General features: G+C 45.2%; 1 protein-coding gene across 1 annotated transcript; it reads right to left on the bottom strand.

Moving 5' to 3' along the window:
- Positions 1 to 4,459: 4,459 nt before the first annotated feature.
- Positions 4,460 to 6,569, bottom strand: LOC311087419 (putative nuclease HARBI1). Its single transcript, XM_084120744.1, has 5 exons — positions 6,488 to 6,569; positions 6,373 to 6,408; positions 5,720 to 6,274; positions 5,327 to 5,438; positions 4,460 to 5,232 (listed from the first exon to the last, which is right to left on the bottom strand). The coding sequence occupies exons 3-5, from the start codon at positions 5,786 to 5,788 to the stop codon at positions 4,862 to 4,864; spliced, it is 552 nt and encodes a 183-aa protein (XP_083976870.1). The 5' UTR covers positions 5,789 to 6,274; positions 6,373 to 6,408; positions 6,488 to 6,569; the 3' UTR covers positions 4,460 to 4,861.
- Between the last annotated feature and the right edge of the window lie 19,171 nt (positions 6,570 to 25,740).

The raw sequence follows: 25,740 nt of genomic DNA, 5'->3' as shown, positions 1-25,740 counted from the left end.
GAAATAGAGGTGCAGAAGGAGCATATTTAGAAGAGTAGGAGATCATACGCAAGAACTTCTTCTGAATTTTAGAAATTTTAGCGAGATAAGTGGGAAAAGTAGCACCCCAGACAATATTGCAATAATTCATAAAGGGAAATAAAAAGCTGTAGTAAAGCGTTAGATGAGTGGATTGAAGGTAAAACAATTCTTAGAATATTTAACATTTTAGAGGATCTTGTACAGACTAGATCAACATGTTTGGACCAAGTTAAACCTTCGTCAATCAGAACACCAAGAAATTGTGTTGAAGCCACTTGAGTAACTGGAGCTCCATCAATTTCTATACCAACATGTTCTTTGGGGTAGAATTTATTAATATTGTGAAATATCATAAAATTACACTTTTTGACATTGAGCATTAGCTTGTTAGTGCGAAACCAATTTGATAATATTTTTAACTCGTCATTAACATGTTGGATCAAGGGGACAAAATCCTTGTGTACTGCAATGAGATTGGTGTCATCTGCAAATAATATGGGTAGGAAATGATCACAACAAAGGAATAAATCATTAATATAAATTAAAAACAATAAAGGACCCAGAATAGAACCCTGAGGAACCCCAAATGAAATTTTAGAAGTTTTAGAAAAGAAACCATTAAGATAAACAAATTGTTCTCTGTTAATAAAGTAATTGCGAAACCAAACTAAGGCAGTACCCTCCACTCCATATCTATTAAGCTTAGAAATCAAAATATCATGTGGAACAGTGTCAAAAGCCTTACTTAAATCGAGAAAAACACTGAGAGCAAATTTTTTATTATCAAGGGCATTTGATATATAATTTACAAGCTGTATTAATGCATGTTCTGTTGAATATTTTTTCCGAAACCCATATTTCCAGGTGTTTGGTGTTTGTATATAATGTTATTAATAATTAAAGGTTTATTTAATCGTTCATAGATGAGTTTCTCAAATATTTTAGAGATACAGGGCAGAATGGATATGGGACGATAATTACTAAACACCTTTGTATCACCTGATTTAAAAATGGGAATAACTTTTGCAATTTTAAGAGCTTGGGGAATAAGAGATTACATAAGTAAGAGGTTGAATAATATGATCAATGGTCTCCTTAAGGAGGATACTCTTAATGCCATCGTGGCCAGGGGCTGAGTTCTTTAAAGAAAAAATAATATCTCGGACCTCCTGCGTAGTTGGGTGATCAAGATTAGGGAGGGGAGAGTACCGCCCATTTATTTGGCTACATGGATCATTATCAGTTTTCTGGATATTGTGTGCTAAATCAGAACTAATTTTGGTAAAGAAATTATTGAAGCCATCAGCTATATCAATAGGGTCTGATAGACACCTATCATAGTCCCTCATCTCTGTGGGTGCAGATGCAACCTTCCTATTACGACTCAGAACCTGATTTATAATGTTCCAGGTTGATTTAATGTCATTAGAGACTCGATTAAACTGGTCGGCATAAAACTTTTTTTTAGTCGCCTTAATTAAGCTTGTGAATTGGTTCCTATATTTTTTGTATGTTTCTAGGTTATGAGGAGTAGGCTTGGTGACAGACTTGCGATACAACCGATTTTTCTTTCTGGATAGTTTCCTCAATTCACCGGTAAACCAGGGTTTGTCTCTAGCTACTTTGGATTTCACAGTTATCAGAGGAAAACTGGATTCCAGAGCAGAATTAAAGAGAGTCAAAAATAAATCATAGGCTTTGATAGCATCCTGCAACAACATGACCTCATCCCATATGATAGAACTGATGGCTGATTTGAATATTCCAATATTTTTAAGGGTGAAATTTCGATATTTTACATGCACATTATTAGTAATACAAGCTCCAAAAACAGAATGTATCATTTGAAAGACTGGAAAATGGTCAGACACGTCACACCATAACAGCCCTGATGACACTTTATAGTCACATGAGTTAAACAAAATATTATCTATAAGAGAGGCTGAGTGTGTGGTAACTCTGGTAGGTTTTGTAATTAAAGGGTAGAAATTTACAGAGTACAGAGTGTTAAGAAAATCATGTGTAGCAGTGTGATCAGCATGTAAGATATTCAAATTGAAGTCACCGTGTAGCAAACAGAGCTTATGTTCCTTTGAAATAATATCTAAGGTTGAATCAAGTGCATCAATGAAAGTATTTATATCTGAAGCAGGTGGTCTGTAAACGCATCCAATCACAATGCTTTTCCCTTTAAATAAATAACATGAGGGAATTTCAATAAATAAAGATTCTACTAATGTTAGGTTGAAGTCATTACTTAAATCCTTTCTGAGAATATAATTAAATGAATCAGACACGTACAGAGAAACTCATCCTCCTCTTTTCATTTCTCTACAGGAGTGGATAGCATTATAGTGTGATAGATTATAGAGGTGTGATGTGTCATTATGGAGCCATGTTTCCGTAAATGCTAGAGCTGAGAAGGAGTGTGACAAGGTAGATAAGAAGGTTTTAAAGTGATCGAAGTTTTCTCTGAAGCTACGTGCATTCACATGAATCGTGGAGAACGAGGTTTGATCAGAATGTGTAGGAGACAAGCAAGACAAGAAATTAAACTGCTGTTCGGTATAATATTCACACGACAAATTAACAGAGTTCAGATCATTGTTATTGGAGTCAGGATTAAAAAAGGTTTCATAAATTCCAGAGTTGTTGTCCATGTTCAGCTCAAATGGGTTCAGAGTCCGTGAATCTATTTCAGGTACTACGTGTTTCCAGTCACTTGTTATGAAACTAGAGTCAATTGATGTCATAATAAAGAAATGATAAGGTAGTACCTTGAAAGAACGTCATCACACCAAAACGACTCACGTTCCACCAACACATCAGGGTTAATTCTTTCACTCGAGAAACCCGAACAATCCATCGGCAGCAGTGGAAACAGGAGTTCTTGAAACTGAAATGATTCATTTATATTCATCCAGCTGATTTAATTCCCGTATCGCCAAAACCTTCACATCCTCTGGTCGTAATCCATTCGTCTTAATCCACACTTTGCAGTTCCGGGTCCATGTCGACTGAATCTTTCCATTTTTACGTAGTAATCTAGCATCCTTAGCAATATCGGCATCCTTCTTAGTGAGATGTTCGTTGAGGTAAACTTTCGTGCCCTTCAATTTCCCCCCTTGTCTCAACGACTTTGTGTTTGTGGTTCACAAAGCGCACAATGATGGCAGGAGGCCCAGGGATCGTAGAATGACGCTTCTTAGGTAGCAAGTGACAGGCAGAAAAGTTTTCACTCTGAACTTCAATATCTTTGCTCACCAAGAATGAAACAACCTGCTGTTCCAGAGATTGGGTCTCTGTCTCTGGTGCATTAGCATTGAGGACTCCTGCCACTGGATCCGCCACCCTCGCATAGGTACGGTGTTTCGTTTCCAAGCCAGTTATAATGAGGTCGTTCATTCTCGTGTGCTGTTCAAGATCGTCGATTCGTTTCTCCAACATAGCTATTTTCTCATCTTTCTTCATCAGTAACATCTTAAGCGACTGAATGTCAGCTGACAGTTTCTCATTCAATGCCGTCAAGTTTTCCTGTGTAGTTACGTTTCTCAGCGTTAAGCTGATCAGTTCCAATTGTTCCTCCACTCTTTTCATCTGTGCAATCGTGGGCCCCCCCATACTTGCTTAGATTGTTTTCAAAAGTGTAATTAGTATGATAGATTAATGTGGTGAAATGCCAACAAAGCCAGAGCTCCATTCAACAATGGGGGCCTGTTGCACAAAACTAGGATAAGGGATTAAGCCAGGATATCTTGGTGATCCTGGCTCAATTGATCCGTAATCCGGTTGCACTAAAGCTGGATAGGGGGCAGGAGGATATGTTATGGTATAAATTACCATGGAGATTTATTCTGTGGAGCTAGCCTGCTCCAGACCAGGCTAAATTCCAGGATCTATTTAATCTCATCCCTAATGTCAGTCAGCAGTCACCACAAATGGAAACCAATAGTTATTTCACTGCTCACTATACATTGTTATCACATATAACTAGACCCACTGTCATTATTTAAACGTTTGTGATCATTTCAATCATTTTGGATAAATAATGATTTTTAGATGATGTTGCTATCATTAGATAATTTACAGTTTCCCATAGACTATAAGGCTATATATAAAATGATAGAATATTAGGGCCACAGAGGGAAAAAAAAGACAAGTCATAATATTGTAACCAGTTGTTTTAAAGGAGGACAGTTGTTAAAATGACAGATGTGGGGCATTTCGTGAAATTGTACTTCAGTATGGTTTCATAAACAAAGACATGCTGATGTGCCAGAATATTAAGTATCACATTGTCATAAGTATCAAAACTGTAAAAAGAATATGTAGCTTTTCTGCAGAAAGAACCAGCCTCATAAATTTATGACTATCCTTTTTCCTCAGTGTGGCCCTAGTACTCTGTCATATAAACAAATACACAAATACACATTCCATATGAATATAAAAACACAATGTGTAACATTATGTTCCTTTATTGAATAAGGACAAAACAAAGCAGGTAAACCATCAGCTCCTTTCGAAACTGAAGTCACAGTGACTCTACAAGATGGAAAGCACAGAATCAAAGCATATTATACAAAATGATACATACACATTCAAAGGTCTGTATATAACACACCCTGCATGTCTGCACACTAAAATAAATGCAGGACAAATCCATACACATCAACTGAACAGACAAATGAATGGATGCAGTAGCCTCCCTGCAGCCTTGTATTACACACAGTATACCGCACAAACATCATAAGAGGCCAAATTCGTAAAAAAACGAACCCAAAAAAACCCAAATTCCTCTGCCACCGCAGGACATATTTAACCAAAATTGAAAGCACACATACTAACTAAAATAATTCAACACATATTGGTCCCTCAGCAGCCGACCACTGTCGTCATCAGGGAAGATTGCCGGATTGTCCCAGTCCATGGCTGGTGGCACTCTGGGGGCCCTCTCCTTCCTCAGGCAGGCCACATTGTGGAGGACAGCACAAGCCACAGTAATATCACATGCCCTAACAGGGCTGACCCTTAATTTGTGAAGGCAGTGAAAGCGTGCCTTCAGGAGGCCAAAGGTCATTTCAACTCTGGCCCTGGTCCTGGCATGGGCATGGTTGTAGGCCTGCTGTGCTTCCTGGGGGTCTGTGAAAGGTGTCAGGAGAAAAGGCTGGCAGCCATACCCCCTGTCTCCCAGCAACACACCAGAGAATTCACCTGTCAACACAAAATCTCATCATTACTACCTCATAAACACAGTGATATTCTTGACACAGCCATGATGGTTATAAATAGGGGTTGTGTGGCTTACCTTGTGATAGGCACTGATAGATTTCAGAGTCCCGAAAGATTCTGGAGTCATGGACTGAGCCAGGCCATTTTGCCACAACATTGCTGATCACACAGTCAGCATTGCAGACCATCTGAAATCATAAGATGAGGAATATTACACCAATCAATGCACATCACTGGCAATGCAGAGTGTTCGTCAATGGACAATATCAAAAAGTTATGTTCACCTGAACATTAATGCTGTGAAAGGATTTCCTATTCACAAAATCGGCCTCATGGGCACTTGAGGGGGCTTTTATCCTCATGTGTGTGCAGTCCACTGCACCAATGACATTGGGGAAACCTGTCACACAAAGTAATGAGTATCCTACTATGTGTTAACAGTTGTCCTGTAATTTGTAGATCCTCTTACCTGCAATCCTATAGAACTCCTCTTTGATGTCACAGAGTCTTCTGTGGCCAGGGAAGGAGATGAAGACATCTGCTAATGCTTTGATAGCCAGACACACACTCCTTATTGTGCGGCAAATTGTGGCCTTGTTCAGCTGTTCTGCATCCCCCACTGAGTACAGGAAGGCTCCACTAGCAAAAAAGCGCAAGGCCACACAAACCATTTGCTCCACACTCAGTGCATGGCTCCGCGCAGTGCGGTGCTTAATCCTGGGACCCAGTAGTCTGCATAGATACCTGATGCCATCTGCAGAAAACCTGTATCTTTCATATAGATGGTCATCAGGGAAGGCCAGTGGGTCCAACCGGTCCCTGAAGACCCTTTCTCGCCTGAAGGCTCTCCTCAGCACAAGTGCTTCTTCATCCACCACATCTCGCAAGAATGGGCATGCCATTGTCAGAGCAGAAAGGAACACACAATTTTGGGCCTTCATATAGGCTAGTGGCCACACCTGGTGCTGGGGGGGTGGGCAAAAGAGGCCGGTGCCTTATAACGATGACTTGGTTGTACTGATTGCTGGGAAAATAAAAAAAACCTTAGAAAGATGCCACCGTCCTGTGTGCTCACAATAAGAGCTCATATGTCATGGCTCACTTGACTTTACGAGAATATACCTAATTTTTATTTTGAGCTGTGTCATCTTCTTGGAGCTGGGGGAGGAAAGAAAAATAATGATTAATACATTTGTGTTACAGTTAGCATACAGTGTACATTGAAGGCATATCTCACCTCCCTCTCAAGTTTTTTTATTTCAAGGTCCAGTTTCCTAATTGTCCTCTTTTTTATTTTGGACTCCAGTGCAAGATTTTCCATATTGATTCATTGATTCAATATGAATGTGGTTGTATCCCATGTAGAGATGGAAGGACATACCTTGAATGAAGCGGGTGGCATCTTGGGAGGAACCTATGCTCGTCTCTTTCCCCCCAGGGATCCCCTCTAAGACGGGCCTGCCTTTATTTAGCTCCAAGGCCATGTCCTCTGCTGGGGTAAGGTCAGCCTTTGGTGACCCACCACCCGTGCCTTGTCTGTGGGTATTCTTTTTCACTGCTAAAACAGTACAGACAATGTGTGAGCAGGCACCTTCTGGGTACAATATATGCTTGTGCTTTGTTAAATATTAGTCAGGGACCATACCATTCTGCAGAATGTTCTTGTATTTGATTTTGACCTGCTGCCATGTCCGTTTTGGCCCGTTCATGTTTAATCTACATCACACGCACACACACACACACACACACACATTCTTTATCACAAGAACATTTAATGGAGTCACACTGCAAAAAATGACTTGGTATTTTTGTCTTGTTTTCAGTAAAAATATCAAAAAAAAAAAAATCTTAAATAAAGATGTATTTTCTTGATTTGCTAAATGACCTAGCAAAATAAGTATAGTTTAGACAAAAAATATAAACTTTAAGTAAATGTGTGCTTAAAACAAGCAAAAAAATAAAAAATCTGTCAATATAATAAGAAAAATTCTCTTGAAATAAGTTTACTTTTTCCATAAACACTTAATTTTAGAAAAGTTCTCTTGTTTCACTGGCAGATTTTTTTGCTTATTTTCCTAGGTAATTTTGCTCAAGAAAATTTTTAAGATTTTTTTTAGATATTTTTTTTTTACTGAAAACAAGACAAAAATACTAAGTAAGAAAGACATTTTTGCAGTGCAGTGAGCAACCGACCTTGGGTCCTTTGAAAGGCGCTATATAAATTAAAGTGATTATTATTATAGCTCATCTATTTATTCAATTAAATTTTATTTATATAGCACTTTTCACAATTGTTTCATTCTGTCAAAGCAGCTTTACATTAATAAAAGCAGGAGAAACACAAAAAAAAACGGTGGACAACATAAGAAGCAGAGTACAACGGCTAAGATTAAACCGTACTGAGCGTAGTAACGTTAAATAATAATGTAAGGCTTTAATAATAATTTATCATAGCTTTATACAGTGTGATGGAGTTACTTTACACAATTTCACTCATATGTGCATTTCAATTAAAAATTTAACCGTTTCATAATTACAGTACAACTGCGTTTTTGGAGATGTGAATTAAATATTTGAATTGTAATTGTGATGTTTCAGCGGAGCGGTGATTGTGTAACTGTGCACTACTTACGCATTCAGGCGGTCTGCAATACTTTGCCACGCTTTTTCTCTTTGCTTTATCACTGTGGCGGTGTTGCCTTTCTTCTTAATTATATCTTTTACCTCCTCGTATGCCTCCATGAGGATTTGTGCTTCCGACGGGGAAAAGTACGCGGCTCTAGTTGCCATGGTAAATCAGTTAATCTGTGATCTGTGGCGGGGTCCTATCCAGGATTGGTTTCACCTGGCTTAATGAATCCGTGTCTGCTCATCCTGGCTTGGTCTTTGTGCAACCAATTAAGCCTGGACGCACATGTTTTGGCTTCATTGAGCTCAGCTGAGTCATTTATCCCGGATGTCTTAATTCTACTTTTGTGCAACAGGCCTCTGAACTGCGTGCCGCCATCTTGAAAAAAGGTTAAAAACGTAAACAAGCCTCCACGGCGTGCTGGCTACGTCATATCATAACGTAAACATGCCGAAACATCAGACCTCGTTTAATCTGGAATGGACAAAAGAGCACGAATTTATATCAAAAAGCAGTAGAGACGCTTTTTATGGATTTTGAACACTGTGTTGCTGTGAAGTTGCAGCGTTTTGGGTGCCTGAAAACGGGTTTCAAGGTGCAAGTTTTTGAAAACAGTCTCTGTGTAAACAGCAATAGCGCATATCTGTGAGGACGATGCAGAATACAGCGTTTTCAGTCGTTTTCGTGGATCCGTGTGAATGGGGATAGTTTTGACAATGTCTGTACGCGGAAAACTCAAAGGAAAAGGTTCTCCGTTTTAAGCATATCGTTGTCGTATAAACGTATCCTTAGATGATTTAACGAGTTTAGAAAATTCTTCCTCTCCTATAGCAATGAATTAATCAAATTTTTCCTCAGGGAGACTACAATGCACTGCCTGATGTGATACTGTCAGTGCCAAAAGGCTGATTACATGGCAGTTTAAAGCTTGATACCACCCTGTCGTTCCATGTCCAGATAAAAGCACGGGAGACGTCGCTACCTTCGCCGGCATTCTTTCGCAGAGGCAATATCGTAGTCTATGAGGCTCATCCGAGACGTGATCTTTGCTGGTTGAAAACTTTACCCAATACCCCGCTGGGATGACTTGAAATACAGTCAGCCTTGGCAATTTTTGTCGGTCTCTTAGGAGGCTTCGTGACTTGTTTGAAAAAAATAATTGTGCTTTTGCTTCTATTGCGTGCTGCTTTCGCTGTGCTGGCGAAAGCATGAGCTGGAAGTAGGCTGGTGTATCCAGGATTTGGACCTCCCTTAGAATGTGTTTTTGTATTTCTAATGGTCATATCCATGCACCAGGGGACTTCTTGTATTGATCCTGACCTCAACAATGTTTTCAGAAATGAACATGAGCTTTTTCTGCAGCTACAATTAAAACGAAACTCAGCTAAAGCTCGCCGTGAGCGGCACCCCTGCGGTTGACCTGTTCACTAGGCTCTCTGTGAAACTACACACCAAGGATGGGACTCGAACCCATAAGCGCACAGAGCACAACGGATTAGCAGTCCATCACCTTAACCACTCAGCTGCCGGTGGTGTTTTTCCGCAGCTATTTTTAGTATGATGACGTTATAGTTGGCTGCAAAGTGCTTCGGCAGGCGCACTTGGCTCTCTTGAACGCTAAAGACATCAAGCGACGAGGATGGGATTCGAACCCACGCGTGCAGAGCACAATGGATTAGCAGTCCATCGCCTTAACCACTCGGCCACCTCGTCACTCACCTGGACGCCCGCCCGAAGCTGGGCTGCGGTGTGTTTCTGCAGCTATTTTAAGGATGATGTCGTTAAAGTTGGCAGCGAGGTACTTTGAACGGCTCTGCCATGCGCACTTGGCTCTCTCGAAACACTAAAGACATCAAACGACGAGGATGGGATTCGAACCCACGCGTGCAAAGCACAATGGATTAGCAGTCCATCGCCTTAACCACTCGGCCACCTCGTCACGCCGCTTCAGCTGTCGGAAGCGGTATTTTGGTGCTTTTCAACCGCTCTCATTAACATGACGGAGATAAAGTTCACCACAATGTGTTGTAAAAGGTTGGGCTGATGAGAGAGGTAACCCTTCGACTGACCTGCAAGGAGCGTTGGGTTCTATGGGTTAGGAGACTCACAACCGTGTTGATAGAGGGAGATGTGCTTATGTTTCCTTTGTGTGCTGCTTCTGCTTTGTTGGAAAGAACCTAGAGAGAACGCCTGGGTCATGAATATGTGCATTGGACCTCTCTCAGAACATGTTTGCAGTGTCCTTGCACTCTTCATTATCCTACCCAACCTCGTTAGGGGGCTCGTCGAATCGATCCCGAACTCAAATATGTTCTTGGAGATTGAGCGTTATAACTCCCCCCCTTTTGCTACCAGGATCCCCATAAGTCTCTCCCCCCAAAATTACGAAAGCAGCGCACGTTTTGTTCTTTGAGTGAAGAGAGAACAATGAATAAACCTTTAAGTGCATATCACTCGCCTGTTTCGTAGACTCACCATGCAGCCGTCAGTGCCAAAAGGCTGATTACATGGCAGTTTAAAGCTTGATACCACCCTGTCGTTCCATGTCCAGATAAAAGCACGGGAGACGTCGCTACCTTCGCCGGCATTTTTTCGCAGAGGCAATATCGTAGTCTATGAGGCTCATCCGAGACGTGATCTTTGCTGGTTGAAAACTTTACCCAATACCCCGCTGGGATGACTTGAAATACAGTCAGCCTTGGCAATTTTTGTCGGCCTCTTAGGAGGCTTCGTGACTTGTTGGAAAAAAAGAATTGTGCTTTTGCTTCTATTGCGTGCTGCTTTCACTGTGCTGGCGAAAGCATGAGCTGGAAGTAGGCTGGTGTATCCAGGATTTGGACCTCCCTTAGAACGTGTTTTTGTATTTCTAATGGTCATATCCATGCACCAGGGGACTTCTTGTATTGATCCTGACCTCAACAATGTTTTCAGAAATGAACATGAGCTTTTTCTGCAGCTACAATTAAAACGAAACTCAGCTAAAGCTCGCCGTGAGCGGCAACCCTGCGGTTGACCTGTTCACTAGGCTCTCTGTGAAACTACACACCAAGGATGGGACTCGAACCCATAAGCACACAGAGCACAACGGATTAGCAGTCCATCACCTTAACCACTCAGCCACTCACCTGCCGGTGGTGTTTTTCCGCAGCTATTTTTAGTATGATGACGTTATAGTTGGCTGCAAAGTGCTTCGGCAGGCGCAGTGCTCTCTTCAAGTGCTCTCTTGAACGCTAAAGACGTCAAGCGACGAGGATGGGATTCGAACCCACGCGTGCAGAGCACAATGGATTAGCAGTCCATCGCCTTAACCACTCGGCCACCTCGTCACTCGTCACACACCGAAGCTGGGCTGCGGTGTGTTTCTGCAGCTATTTTAAGGATGATGTCGTTAAAGTTGGCAGCGAGGTACTTTGAACGGCTCTGCCATGCGCACTTGGCTCTCTCGAAACACTAAAGACATCAAACGACGAGGATGGGATTCGAACCCACGCGTGCAAAGCACAATGGATTAGCAGTCCATCGCCTTAACCACTCGGCCACCTCGTCACACCGCTTCAGCTGTCGGAAGCGGTATTTTGGTGCTTTTCAACCGCTCTCATTAACATGACGGAGATAAAGTTCACCACAATGTGTTGTAAAAGGTTGGGCTGATGAGAGAGGTAACCCTTCGACTGACCTGCAAGGAGCGTTGGGTTCTATGGGTTAGGAGACTCACAACCGTGTTGATAGAGGGAGATGTGCTTATGTTTCCTTTGTGTGCTGCTTCTGCTTTGTTGGAAAGAACCTAGAGAGAACGCCTGGGTCATGAATATGTGCATTGGACCTCTCTCAGAACATGTTTGCAGTGTCCTTGCACTCTTCATTATCCTACCCAACCTCGTTAGGGGGCTCGTCGAATCGATCCCGAACTCAAATATGTTCTTGGAGATTGAGCGTTATAACTCCCCCCCTTTTGCTACCAGGATCCCCATAAGTCTCTCCCCCCAAAATTACGAAAGCAGCGCACTTTTTGTTCTTTGAGTGAAGAGAGAACAATGAATAAACCTTTAAGTGCATATCACTCGCCTGTTTCGTAGACTCACCATGCAGCCGTCAGTGCCAAAAGGCTGATTACATGGCAGTTTAAAGCTTGATACCACCCTGTCGTTCCATGTCCAGATAAAAGCACGGGAGACGTCGCTACCTTCGCCGGCATTCTTTCGCAGAGGCAATATCGTAGTCTATGAGGCTCATCTGAGACGTGATCTTTGCTGGTTGAAAACTTTACCCAATACCCCGCTGGGATGACTTGAAATACAGTCAGCCTTGGCAATTTTTGTCGGCCTCTTAGGAGGCTTCGTGACTTGTTGGAAAAAAAGAATTGTGCTTTTGCTTCTATTGCGTGCTGCTTTCGCTGTGCTGGCGAAAGCATGAGCTGGAAGTAGGTTGGTGTATCCAGGATTTAGACCTCCCTTAGAACGTGTTTTTGTATTTCTAATGGTCATATCCATGCACCAGGGGACTTCTTGTATTGATCCTGACCTCAACAATGTTTTCAGAAATGAACATGAGCTTTTTCTGCAGCTACAATTAAAACGAAACTCAGCTAAAGCTCGCCGTGAGCGGCACCCCTGCGGTTGACCTGTTCACTAGGCTCTCTGTGAAACTACACACCAAGGATGGGACTCGAACCCATAAGCGCACAGAGCACAACGGATTAGCAGTCCATCACCTTAACCACTCAGCCACTCACCTGCCGGTGGTGTTTTTCCGCAGCTATTTTTAGTATGATGACGTTATAGTTGGCTGCAAAGTGCTTCGGCAGGCGCAGTGCTCTCTTCAAGTGCTCTCTTGAACGCTAAAGACGTCAAGCGACGAGGATGGGATTCGAACCCACGCGTGCAGAGCACAATGGATTAGCAGTCCATCGCCTTAACCACTCGGCCACCTCGTCACTCGTCACACACCGAAGCTGGGCTGCGGTGTGTTTCTGCAGCTATTTTAAGGATGATGTCGTTAAAGTTGGCAGCGAGGTACTTTGAACGGCTCTGCCATGCGCACTTGGCTCTCTCGAAACACTAAAGACATCAAACGACGAGGATGGGATTCGAACCCACGCGTGCAAAGCACAATGGATTAGCAGTCCATCGCCTTAACCACTCGGCCACCTCGTCACACCGCTTCAGCTGTCGGAAGCGGTATTTTGGTGCTTTTCAACCGCTCTCATTAACATGACGGAGATAAAGTTCACCACAATGTGTTGTAAAAGGTTGGGCTGATGAGAGAGGTAACCCTTCGACTGACCTGCAAGGAGCGTTGGGTTCTATGGGTTAGGAGACTCACAACCGTGTTGATAGAGGGAGATGTGCTTATGTTTCCTTTGTGTGCTGCTTCTGCTTTGTTGGAAAGAACCTAGAGAGAACGCCTGGGTCATGAATATGTGCATTGGACCTCTCTCAGAACATGTTTGCAGTGTCCTTGCACTCTTCATTATCCTACCCAACCTCGTTAGGGGGCTCGTCGAATCGATCCCGAACTCAAATATGTTCTTGGAGATTGAGCGTTATAACTCCCCCCCTTTTGCTACCAGGATCCCCATAAGTCTCTCCCCCCAAAATTACGAAAGCAGCGCACTTTTTGTTCTTTGAGTGAAGAGAGAACAATGAATAAACCTTTAAGTGCATATCACTCGCCTGTTTCGTAGACTCACCATGCAGCCGTCAGTGCCAAAAGGCTGATTACATGGCAGTTTAAAGCTTGATACCACCCTGTCGTTCCATGTCCAGATAAAAGCACGGGAGACGTCGCTACCTTCGCCGGCATTCTTTCGCAGAGGCAATATCGTAGTCTATGAGGCTCATCTGAGACGTGATCTTTGCTGGTTGAAAACTTTACCCAATACCCCGCTGGGATGACTTGAAATACAGTCAGCCTTGGCAATTTTTGTCGGCCTCTTAGGAGGCTTCGTGACTTGTTGGAAAAAAAGAATTGTGCTTTTGCTTCTATTGCGTGCTGCTTTCGCTGTGCTGGCGAAAGCATGAGCTGGAAGTAGGTTGGTGTATCCAGGATTTAGACCTCCCTTAGAACGTGTTTTTGTATTTCTAATGGTCATATCCATGCACCAGGGGACTTCTTGTATTGATCCTGACCTCAACAATGTTTTCAGAAATGAACATGAGCTTTTTCTGCAGCTACAATTAAAACGAAACTCAGCTAAAGCTCGCCGTGAGCGGCACCCCTGCGGTTGACCTGTTCACTAGGCTCTCTGTGAAACTACACACCAAGGATGGGACTCGAACCCATAAGCGCACAGAGCACAACGGATTAGCAGTCCATCACCTTAACCACTCAGCCACTCACCTGCCGGTGGTGTTTTTCCGCAGCTATTTTTAGTATGATGACGTTATAGTTGGCTGCAAAGTGCTTCGGCAGGCGCACTTGGCTCTCTTGAACGCTAAAGACATCAAGCGACGAGGATGGGATTCGAACCCACGCGTGCAGAGCACAATGGATTAGCAGTCCATCGCCTTAACCACTCGGCCACCTCGTCACTCACCTGCACGCCCGCCCGAAGCTGTGCTGCGGTGTGTTTCTGCAGCTATTTTAAGGATGATGTCGTTAAAGTTGGCAGCGAGGTACTTTGAACGGCTCTGCCATGCGCACTTGGCTCTCTCGAAACACTAAAGACATCAAACGACGAGGATGGGATTCGAACCCACGCGTGCAAAGCACAATGGATTAGCAGTCCATCGCCTTAACCACTCGGCCACCTCGTCATGCCGCTTCAGCTGTCGGAAGCGGTATTTTGGTGCTTTTCAACCGCTCTCATTAACATGACGGAGATAAAGTTCACCACAATGTGTTGTAAAAGGTTGGGCTGATGAGAGAGGTAACCCTTCGACTGACCTGCAAGGAGCGTTGGGTTCTATGGGTTAGGAGACTCACAACCGTGTTGATAGAGGGAGATGTGCTTATGTTTCTTTTGTGTGCTGCTTCTGCTTTGTTGGAAAGAACCTAGAGAGAACGCCTGGGTCATGAATATGTGCATTGGACCTCTCTCAGAACATGTTTGCAGTGTCCTTGCACTCTTCATTATCCTACCCAACCTCGTTAGGGGGCTCGTCGAATCGATCCCGAACTCAAATATGTTCTTGGAGATTGAGCGTTATAACTCCCCCCCTTTTGCTACCAGGATCCCCATAAGTCTCTCCCCCCAAAATTACGAAAGCAGCGCACTTTTTGTTCTTTGAGTGAAGAGAGAACAATGAATAAACCTTTAAGTGCATATCACTCGCCTGTTTCGTAGACTCACCATGCAGCCGTCAGTGCCAAAAGGCTGATTACATGGCAGTTTAAAGCTTGATACCACCCTGTCGTTCCATGTCCAGATAAAAGCACGGGAGACGTCGCTACCTTCGCCGGCATTCTTTCGCAGAGGCAATATCGTAGTCTATGAGGCTCATCCGAGACGTGATCTTTGCTGGTTGAAAACTTTACCCAATACCCCGCTGGGATGACTTGAAATACAGTCAGCCTTGGCAATTTTTGTCGGCCTCTTAGGCTTCGTGACTTGTTGGAAAAAAAGAATTGTGCTTTTGCTTCTATTGCGTGCTGCTTTCGCTGTGCTGGCGAAAGCATGAGCTGGAAGTAGGTTGGTGTATCCAGGATTTAGACCTCCCTTAGAACGTGTTTTTGTATTTCTAATGGTCATATCCATGCACCAGGGGACTTCTTGTATTGATCCTGACCTCAACAATGTTTTCAGAAATGAACATGAGCTTTTTCTGCAGCTACAATTAAAACGAAACTCAGCTAAAGCTCGCCGTGAGCGGCACCCCTGCGGTTGACCTGTTCACTAGGCTCTCTGTGAAACTACACACCAAGGATGGGACTCGAACCCATAAGCGCACAGAGCACAACGGATTAGCAGTCCATCACCTTAACCACTCAGCCACTCACCTGCCGGTGGTGTTTTTCCGCAGCTATTTTTAGTATGATGACGTTATAGTTGGCTGCAAAGTGCTTCGGCAGGCGCACTTGGCTCTCTTGAACGCTAAAGACATCAAGCGACGAGGATGGGATTCGAACCCACGCGTGCAGAGCACAATGGATTAGCAGTCCATCGCCTTAACCACTCGGCCACCTCGTCACTCACCTGCATGCCCGCCCGAAGCTGGGCTGCGGTGTGTTTCTGCAGCTATTTTAAGGATGATGTCGTTAAAGTTGGCAGCGAGGTACTTTGAACGGCTCTGCCATGCGCACTTGGCTCTCTCGAAACACTAAAGACATCAAACGACGAGGATGGGATTCGAACCCACGCGTGCAAAGCACAATGGATTAGCAGTCCATCGCCTTAACCACTCGGCCACCTCGTCACGCCGCTTCAGCTGTCGGAAGCGGTATTTTGGTGCTTTTCAACCGCTCTCATTAACATGACGGAGATAAAGTTCACCACAATGTGTTGTAAAAGGTTGGGCTGATGAGAGAGGTAACCCTTCGACTGACCTGCAAGGAGCGTTGGGTTCTATGGGTTAGGAGACTCACAACCGTGTTGATAGAGGGAGATGTGCTTATGTTTCTTTTGTGTGCTGCTTCTGCTTTGTTGGAAAGAACCTAGAGAGAACGCCTGGGTCATGAATATGTGCATTGGACCTCTCTCAGAACATGTTTGCAGTGTCCTTGCACTCTTCATTATCCTACCCAACCTCGTTAGGGGGCTCGTCGAATCGATCCCGAACTCAAATATGTTCTTGGAGATTGAGCGTTATAACTCCCCCCCTTTTGCTACCAGGATCCCCATAAGTCTCTCCCCCCAAAATTACGAAAGCAGCGCAGTTTTTGTTCTTTGAGTGAAGAGAGAACAATGAATAAACCTTTAAGTGCATATCACTCGCCTGTTTCGTAGACTCACCATGCAGCCGTCAGTGCCAAAAGGCTGATTACATGGCAGTTTAAAGCTTGATACCACCCTGTCGTTCCATGTCCAGATAAAAGCACGGGAGACGTCGCTACCTTCGCCGGCATTCTTTTGCAGGGGCAATATCGTAGTCTATGAGGCTCATCCGAGACGTGATCTTTGCTGGTTGAAAACTTTACCCAATACCCCGCTGGGATGACTTGAAATACAGTCAGCCTTGGCAATTTTTGTCGGCCTCTTAGGAGGCTTCGTGACTTGTTGGAAAAAAAGAATTGTGCTTTTGCTTCTATTGCGTGCTGCTTTCGCTGTGCTGGCGAAAGCATGAGCTGGAAGTAGGTTGGTGTATCCAGGATTTAGACCTCCCTTAGAACGTGTTTTTGTATTTCTAATGGTCATATCCATGCACCAGGGGACTTCTTGTATTGATCCTGACCTCAACAATGTTTTCAGAAATGAACATGAGCTTTTTCTGCAGCTACAATTAAAACGAAACTCAGCTAAAGCTCGCCGTGAGCGGCACCCCTGCGGTTGACCTGTTCACTAGGCTCTCTGTGAAACTACACACCAAGGATGGGACTCGAACCCATAAGCGCACAGAGCACAACGGATTAGCAGTCCATCACCTTAACCACTCAGCCACTCACCTGCCGGTGGTGTTTTTCCGCAGCTATTTTTAGTATGATGACGTTATAGTTGGCTGCAAAGTGCTTCGGCAGGCGCACTTGGCTCTCTTGAACGCTAAAGACATCAAGCGACGAGGATGGGATTCGAACCCACGCGTGCAGAGCACAATGGATTAGCAGTCCATCGCCTTAACCACTCGGCCACCTCGTCACTCACCTGCACGCCCGCCCGAAGCTGTGCTGCGGTGTGTTTCTGCAGCTATTTTAAGGATGATGTCGTTAAAGTTGGCAGCGAGGTACTTTGAACGGCTCTGCCATGCGCACTTGGCTCTCTCGAAACACTAAAGACATCAAACGACGAGGATGGGATTCGAACCCACGCGTGCAAAGCACAATGGATTAGCAGTCCATCGCCTTAACCACTCGGCCACCTCGTCATGCCGCTTCAGCTGTCGGAAGCGGTATTTTGGTGCTTTTCAACCGCTCTCATTAACATGACGGAGATAAAGTTCACCACAATGTGTTGTAAAAGGTTGGGCTGATGAGAGAGGTAACCCTTCGACTGACCTGCAAGGAGCGTTGGGTTCTATGGGTTAGGAGACTCACAACCGTGTTGATAGAGGGAGATGTGCTTATGTTTCTTTTGTGTGCTGCTTCTGCTTTGTTGGAAAGAACCTAGAGAGAACGCCTGGGTCATGAATATGTGCATTGGACCTCTCTCAGAACATGTTTGCAGTGTCCTTGCACTCTTCATTATCCTACCCAACCTCGTTAGGGGGCTCGTCGAATCGATCCCGAACTCAAATATGTTCTTGGAGATTGAGCGTTATAACTCCCCCCCTTTTGCTACCAGGATCCCCATAAGTCTCTCCCCCCAAAATTACGAAAGCAGCGCACTTTTTGTTCTTTGAGTGAAGAGAGAACAATGAATAAACCTTTAAGTGCATATCACTCGCCTGTTTCGTAGACTCACCATGCAGCCGTCAGTGCCAAAAGGCTGATTACATGGCAGTTTAAAGCTTGATACCACCCTGTCGTTCCATGTCCAGATAAAAGCACGGGAGACGTCGCTACCTTCGCCGGCATTCTTTCGCAGAGGCAATATCGTAGTCTATGAGGCTCATCCGAGACGTGATCTTTGCTGGTTGAAAACTTTACCCAATACCCCGCTGGGATGACTTGAAATACAGTCAGCCTTGGCAATTTTTGTCGGCCTCTTAGGCTTCGTGACTTGTTGGAAAAAAAGAATTGTGCTTTTGCTTCTATTGCGTGCTGCTTTCGCTGTGCTGGCGAAAGCATGAGCTGGAAGTAGGTTGGTGTATCCAGGATTTAGACCTCCCTTAGAACGTGTTTTTGTATTTCTAATGGTCATATCCATGCACCAGGGGACTTCTTGTATTGATCCTGACCTCAACAATGTTTTCAGAAATGAACATGAGCTTTTTCTGCAGCTACAATTAAAACGAAACTCAGCTAAAGCTCGCCGTGAGCGGCACCCCTGCGGTTGACCTGTTCACTAGGCTCTCTGTGAAACTACACACCAAGGATGGGACTCGAACCCATAAGCGCACAGAGCACAACGGATTAGCAGTCCATCACCTTAACCACTCAGCCACTCACCTGCCGGTGGTGTTTTTCCGCAGCTATTTTTAGTATGATGACGTTATAGTTGGCTGCAAAGTGCTTCGGCAGGCGCACTTGGCTCTCTTGAACGCTAAAGACATCAAGCGACGAGGATGGGATTCGAACCCACGCGTGCAGAGCACAATGGATTAGCAGTCCATCGCCTTAACCACTCGGCCACCTCGTCACTCACCTGCATGCCCGCCCGAAGCTGGGCTGCGGTGTGTTTCTGCAGCTATTTTAAGGATGATGTCGTTAAAGTTGGCAGCGAGGTACTTTGAACGGCTCTGCCATGCGCACTTGGCTCTCTCGAAACACTAAAGACATCAAACGACGAGGATGGGATTCGAACCCACGCGTGCAAAGCACAATGGATTAGCAGTCCATCGCCTTAACCACTCGGCCACCTCGTCACGCCGCTTCAGCTGTCGGAAGCGGTATTTTGGTGCTTTTCAACCGCTCTCATTAACATGACGGAGATAAAGTTCACCACAATGTGTTGTAAAAGGTTGGGCTGATGAGAGAGGTAACCCTTCGACTGACCTGCAAGGAGCGTTGGGTTCTATGGGTTAGGAGACTCACAACCGTGTTGATAGAGGGAGATGTGCTTATGTTTCTTTTGTGTGCTGCTTCTGCTTTGTTGGAAAGAACCTAGAGAGAACGCCTGGGTCATGAATATGTGCATTGGACCTCTCTCAGAACATGTTTGCAGTGTCCTTGCACTCTTCATTATCCTACCCAACCTCGTTAGGGGGCTCGTCGAATCGATCCCGAACTCAAATATGTTCTTGGAGATTGAGCGTTATAACTCCCCCCCTTTTGCTACCAGGATCCCCATAAGTCTCTCCCCCCAAAATTACGAAAGCAGCGCAGTTTTTGTTCTTTGAGTGAAGAGAGAACAATGAATAAACCTTTAAGTGCATATCACTCGCCTGTTTCGTAGACTCACCATGCAGCCGTCAGTGCCAAAAGGCTGATTACATGGCAGTTTAAAGCTTGATACCACCCTGTCGTTCCATGTCCAGATAAAAGCACGGGAGACGTCGCTACCTTCGCCGGCATTCTTTTGCAGGGGCAATATCGTAGTCTATGAGGCTCATCCGAGACGTGATCTTTGCTGGTTGAAAACTTTACCCAATACCCCGCTGGGATGACTTGAAATACAGTCAGCCTTGGCAATTTTTGTCGGCCTCTTAGGAGGCTTCGTGACTTGTTGGAAAAAAAGAATTGTGCTTTTGCTTCTATTGCGTGCTGCTTTCGCTGTGCTGGCGAAAGCATGAGCTGGAAGTAGGCTGGTGTATCCAGGATTTGGACCTCCCTTAGAACGTGTTTTTGTATTTCTAATGGTCATATCCATGCACCAGGGGACTTCTTGTATTGATCCTGACCTCAACAATGTTTTCAGAAATGAACATGAGCTTTTTCTGCAGCTACAATTAAAACGAAACTCAGCTAAAGCTCGCCGTGAGCGGCACCCCTGCGGTTGACCTGTTCACTAGGCTCTCTGTGAAACTACACACCAAGGATGGGACTCGAACCCATAAGCGCACAGAGCACAACGTATTAGCAGTCCATCACCTTAACCACTCAGCCACTCACCTGCCGGTGGTGTTTTTCCGCAGCTATTTTTAGTATGATGACGTTATAGTTGGCTGCAAAGTGCTTCGGCAGGCGCACTTGGCTCTCTTGAACGCTAAAGACATCAAGCGACGAGGATGGGATTCGAACTCACGCGTGCAGAGCACAATGGATTAGCAGTCCATCGCCTTAACCACTCGGCCACCTCGTCACTCACCTGCACGCCCGCCCGAAGCTGGGCTGCGGTGTGTTTCTGCAGCTATTTTAAGGATGATATGTATGAACTCAAATATGTTCTTGGAGATTGAGCGTTATAACTCCCCCCCTTTTGCTACCAGGATCCCCATAAGTCTCTCCCCCCAAAATTACGAAAGCAGCGCACTTTTTGTTCTTTGAGTGAAGAGAGAACAATGAATAAACCTTTAAGTGCATATCACTCGCCTGTTTCGTAGACTCACCATGCAGCCGTCAGTGCCAAAAGGCTGATTACATGGCAGTTTAAAGCTTGATACCACCCTGTCGTTCCATGTCCAGATAAAAGCACGGGAGACGTCGCTACCTTCGCCGGCATTCTTTCGCAGAGGCAATATCGTAGTCTATGAGGCTCATCCGAGACGTGATCTTTGCTGGTTGAAAACTTTGCCCAATACCCCGCTGGGATGACTTGAAATACAGTCAGCCTTGGCAATTTTTGTCGGCCTCTTAGGAGGCTTCGTGACTTGTTGGAAAAAAAGAATTGTGCTTTTGCTTCTATTGCGTGCTGCTTTCGCTGTGCTGGCGAAAGCATGAGCTGGAAGTAGGCTGGTGTATCCAGGATTTGGACCTCCCTTAGAACGTGTTTTTGTATTTCTAATGGTCATATCCATGCACCAGGGGACTTCTTGTATTGATCCTGACCTCAACAATGTTTTCAGAAATGAACATGAGCTTTTTCTGCAGCTACAATTAAAACGAAACTCAGCTAAAGCTCGCCGTGAGCGGCACCCCTGCGGTTGACCTGTTCACTAGGCTCTCTGTGAAACTACACACCAAGGATGGGACTCGAACCCATAAGCGCACAGAGCACAACGGATTAGCAGTCCATCACCTTAACCACTCAGCCACTCACCTGCAGGTGGTGTTTTTCCGCAGCTATTTTTAGTATGATGACATTATAGTTGGCTGCAAAGTGCTTCGGCAGGCGCACTTGGCTCTCTTGAACGCTAAAGACATCAAGCGACGAGGATGGGATTCGAACCCACGCGTGCAGAGCACAATGGATTAGCAGTCCATCGCCTTAACCACTCGGCCACCTCGTCACTCACCTGCACGCCTGCCCGAAGCTGGGCTGCGGTGTGTTTCTGCAGCTATTTTAAGGATGATATGTATGAACTCAAATATGTTCTTGGAGATTGAGCGTTATAACTCCCCCCCTTTTGCTACCAGGATCCCCATAAGTCTCTCCCCCCAAAATTACGAAAGCAGCGCACTTTTTGTTCTTTGAGTGAAGAGAGAACAATGAATAAACCTTTAAGTGCATATCACTCGCCTGTTTCGTAGACTCACCATGCAGCCGTCAGTGCCAAAAGGCTGATTACATGGCAGTTTAAAGCTTGATACCACCCTGTCGTTCCATGTCCAGATAAAAGCACGGGAGACGTCGCTACCTTCGCCGGCATTCTTTCGCAGAGGCAATATCGTAGTCTATGAGGCTCATCCGAGACGTGATCTTTGCTGGTTGAAAACTTTACCCAATACCCCGCTGGGATGACTTGAAATACAGTCAGCCTTGGCAATTTTTGTCGGCCTCTTAGGAGGCTTCGTGACTTGTTGGAAAAAAAGAATTGTGCTTTTGCTTCTATTGCGTGCTGCTTTCGCTGTGCTGGCGAAAGCATGAGCTGGAAGTAGGCTGGTGTATCCAGGATTTGGACCTCCCTTAGAACGTGTTTTTGTATTTCTAATGGTCATATCCATGCACCAGGGGACTTCTTGTATTGATCCTGACCTCAACAATGTTTTCAGAAATGAACATGAGCTTTTTCTGCAGCTACAATTAAAACGAAACTCAGCTAAAGCTCGCCGTGAGCGGCACCCCTGCGGTTGACCTGTTCACTAGGCTCTCTGTGAAACTACACACCAAGGATGGGACTCGAACCCATAAGCGCACAGAGCACAACGGATTAGCAGTCCATCACCTTAACCACTCAGCCACTCACCTGCCGGTGGTGTTTTTCCGCAGCTATTTTTAGTATGATGACGTTATAGTTGGCTGCAAAGTGCTTCGGCAGGCGCACTTGGCTCTCTTGAACGCTAAAGACATCAAGCGACGAGGATGGGATTCGAACTCACGCGTGCAGAGCACAATGGATTAGCAGTCCATCGCCTTAACCACTCGGCCACCTCGTCACTCACCTGCACGCCCGCCCGAAGCTGGGCTGCGGTGTGTTTCTGCAGCTATTTTAAGGATGATATGTATGAACTCAAATATGTTCTTGGAGATTGAGCGTTATAACTCCCCCCCTTTTGCTACCAGGATCCCCATAAGTCTCTCCCCCCAAAATTACGAAAGCAGCGCAGTTTTTGTTCTTTGAGTGAAGAGAGAACAATGAATAAACCTTTAAGTGCATATCACTCGCCTGTTTCGTAGACTCACCATGCAGCCGTCAGTGCCAAAAGGCTGATTACATGGCAGTTTAAAGCTTGATACCACCCTGTCGTTCCATGTCCAGATAAAAGCACGGGAGACGTCGCTACCTTCGCCGGCATTCTTTCGCAGAGGCAATATCGTAGTCTATGAGGCTCATCCGAGACGTGATCTTTGCTGGTTGAAAACTTTACCCAATACCCCGCTGGGATGACTTGAAATACAGTCAGCCTTGGCAATTTTTGTCGGCCTCTTAGGAGGCTTCGTGACTTGTTGGAAAAAAAGAATTGTGCTTTTGCTTCTATTGCGTGCTGCTTTCGCTGTGCTGGCGAAAGCATGAGCTGGAAGTAGGCTGGTGTATCCAGGATTTGGACCTCCCTTAGAACGTGTTTTTGTATTTCTAATGGTCATATCCATGCACCAGGGGACTTCTTGTATTGATCCTGACCTCAACAATGTTTTCAGAAATGAACATGAGCTTTTTCTGCAGCTACAATTAAAACGAAACTCAGCTAAAGCTCGCCGTGAGCGGCACCCCTGCGGTTGACCTGTTCACTAGGCTCTCTGTGAAACTACACACCAAGGATGGGACTCGAACCCATAAGCGCACAGAGCACAACGGATTAGCAGTCCATCACCTTAACCACTCAGCCACTCACCTGCCGGTGGTGTTTTTCCGCAGCTATTTTTAGTATGATGACGTTATAGTTGGCTGCAAAGTGCTTCGGCAGGCGCACTTGGCTCTCTTGAACGCTAAAGACATCAAGCGACGAGGATGGGATTCGAACCCACGCGTGCAGAGCACAATGGATTAGCAGTCCATCGCCTTAACCACTCGGCCACCTCGTCACTCACCTGCACGCCCGCCCGAAGCTGGGCTGCGGTGTGTTTCTGCAGCTATTTTAAGGATGATATGTATGAACTCAAATATGTTCTTGGAGATTGAGCGTTATAACTCCCCCCCTTTTGCTACCAGGATCCCCATAAGTTTAGAAGCTTTTGCTTCTATTGCGTGCTGCTTTCGCTGTGCTGGCGAAAGCATGAGCTGGAAGTAGGCTGGTGTATCCAGGATTTGGACCTCCCTTAGAACGTGTTTTTGTATTTCTAATGGTCATATCCATGCACCAGGGGACTTCTTGTATTGATCCTGACCTCAACAATGTTTTCAGAAATGAACATGAGCTTTTTCTGCAGCTACAATTAAAACGAAACTCAGCTAAAGCTCGCCGTGAGCGGCACCCCTGCGGTTGACCTGTTCACTAGGCTCTCTGTGAAACTACACACCAAGGATGGGACTCGAACCCATAAGCGCACAGAGCACAACGGATTAGCAGTCCATCACCTTAACCACTCAGCCACTCAGATGACGCTATTTTAAGGATGATATGTATGAACTCAAATATGTTCTTGGAGATTGAGCGTTATAACTCCCCCCCCTTTTGCTACCAGGATCCCCATAAGTTTAGAAGCTTTTGCTTCTATTGCGTGCTGCTTTCGCTGTGCTGGCGAAAGCATGAGCTGGAAGTAGGCTGGTGTATCCAGGATTTGGACCTCCCTTAGAACGTGTTTTTGTATTTCTAATGGTCATATCCATGCACCAGGGGACTTCTTGTATTGATCCTGACCTCAACAATGTTTTCAGAAATGAACATGAGCTTTTTCTGCAGCTACAATTAAAACGAAACTCAGCTAAAGCTCGCCGTGAGCGGCACCCCTGCGGTTGACCTGTTCACTAGGCTCTCTGTGAAACTACACACCAAGGATGGGACTCGAACCCATAAGCGCACAGAGCACAACGGATTAGCAGTCCATCACCTTAACCACTCAGCCACTCACCTGCCGGTGGTGTTTTTCCGCAGCTATTTTTAGTATGATGACGTTATAGTTGGCTGCAAAGTGCTTCGGCAGGCGCACTTGGCTCTCTTGAACGCTAAAGACATCAAGCGACGAGGATGGGATTCGAACCCACGCGTGTAGAGCACAATGGATTAGCAGTCCATCGCCTTAACCACTCGGCCACCTCGTCACTCACCTGCACGCCCGCCCGAAGCTGGGCTGCGGTGTGTTTCTGCAGCTATTTTAAGGATGATGTCGTTAAAGTTGGCAGCGAGGTACTTTGAACGGCTCTGCCATGCGCACTTGGCTCTCTCGAAACACTAAAGACATCAAACGACGAGGATGGGATTCGAACCCACGCGTGCAAAGCACAATGGATTAGCAGTCCATCGCCTTAACCACTCGGCCACCTCGTCACGCCGCTTCAGCTGTCGGAAGCGGTATTTTGGTGCTTTTCAACCGCTCTCATTAACATGACGGAGATAAAGTTCACCACAATGTGTTGTAAAAGGTTGGGCTGATGAGAGAGGTAACCCTTCGACTGACCTGCAAGGAGCGTTGGGTTCTATGGGTTAGGAGACTCACAACCGTGTTGATAGAGGGAGATGTGCTTATGTTTCTTTTGTGTGCTGCTTCTGCTTTGTTGGAAAGAACCTAGAGAGAACGCCTGGGTCATGAATAT

The sequence above is a fragment of the Abramis brama genome, assembly GCF_963993115.1.
Source record: "Abramis brama genome assembly, chromosome: 7".
NCBI classification, from domain to species: Eukaryota; Metazoa; Chordata; class Actinopteri; order Cypriniformes; family Leuciscidae; genus Abramis; species Abramis brama.
This window is presented reverse-complemented; position numbering and strand designations above follow the sequence as displayed.

Bases quoted from the DNA above. Each gene is read 5' to 3' on its own strand.
- LOC311087419 (XM_084120744.1), bottom strand. From the start codon at position 5,788: ATGTCTTCATCTCCTTCCCTGGCCACAGAAGACTCTGTGACATCAAAG. The intron at 5,439-5,719 runs GTAAGAGGATCT...TTATGATTTCAG, and splicing joins GGAGTTCTATAGGATTGCAG to ATGGTCTGCAATGCTGACTG. The intron at 5,233-5,326 runs GTAAGCCACACA...TTGTGTTGACAG, and splicing joins CTATCAGTGCCTATCACAAG to GTGAATTCTCTGGTGTGTTG.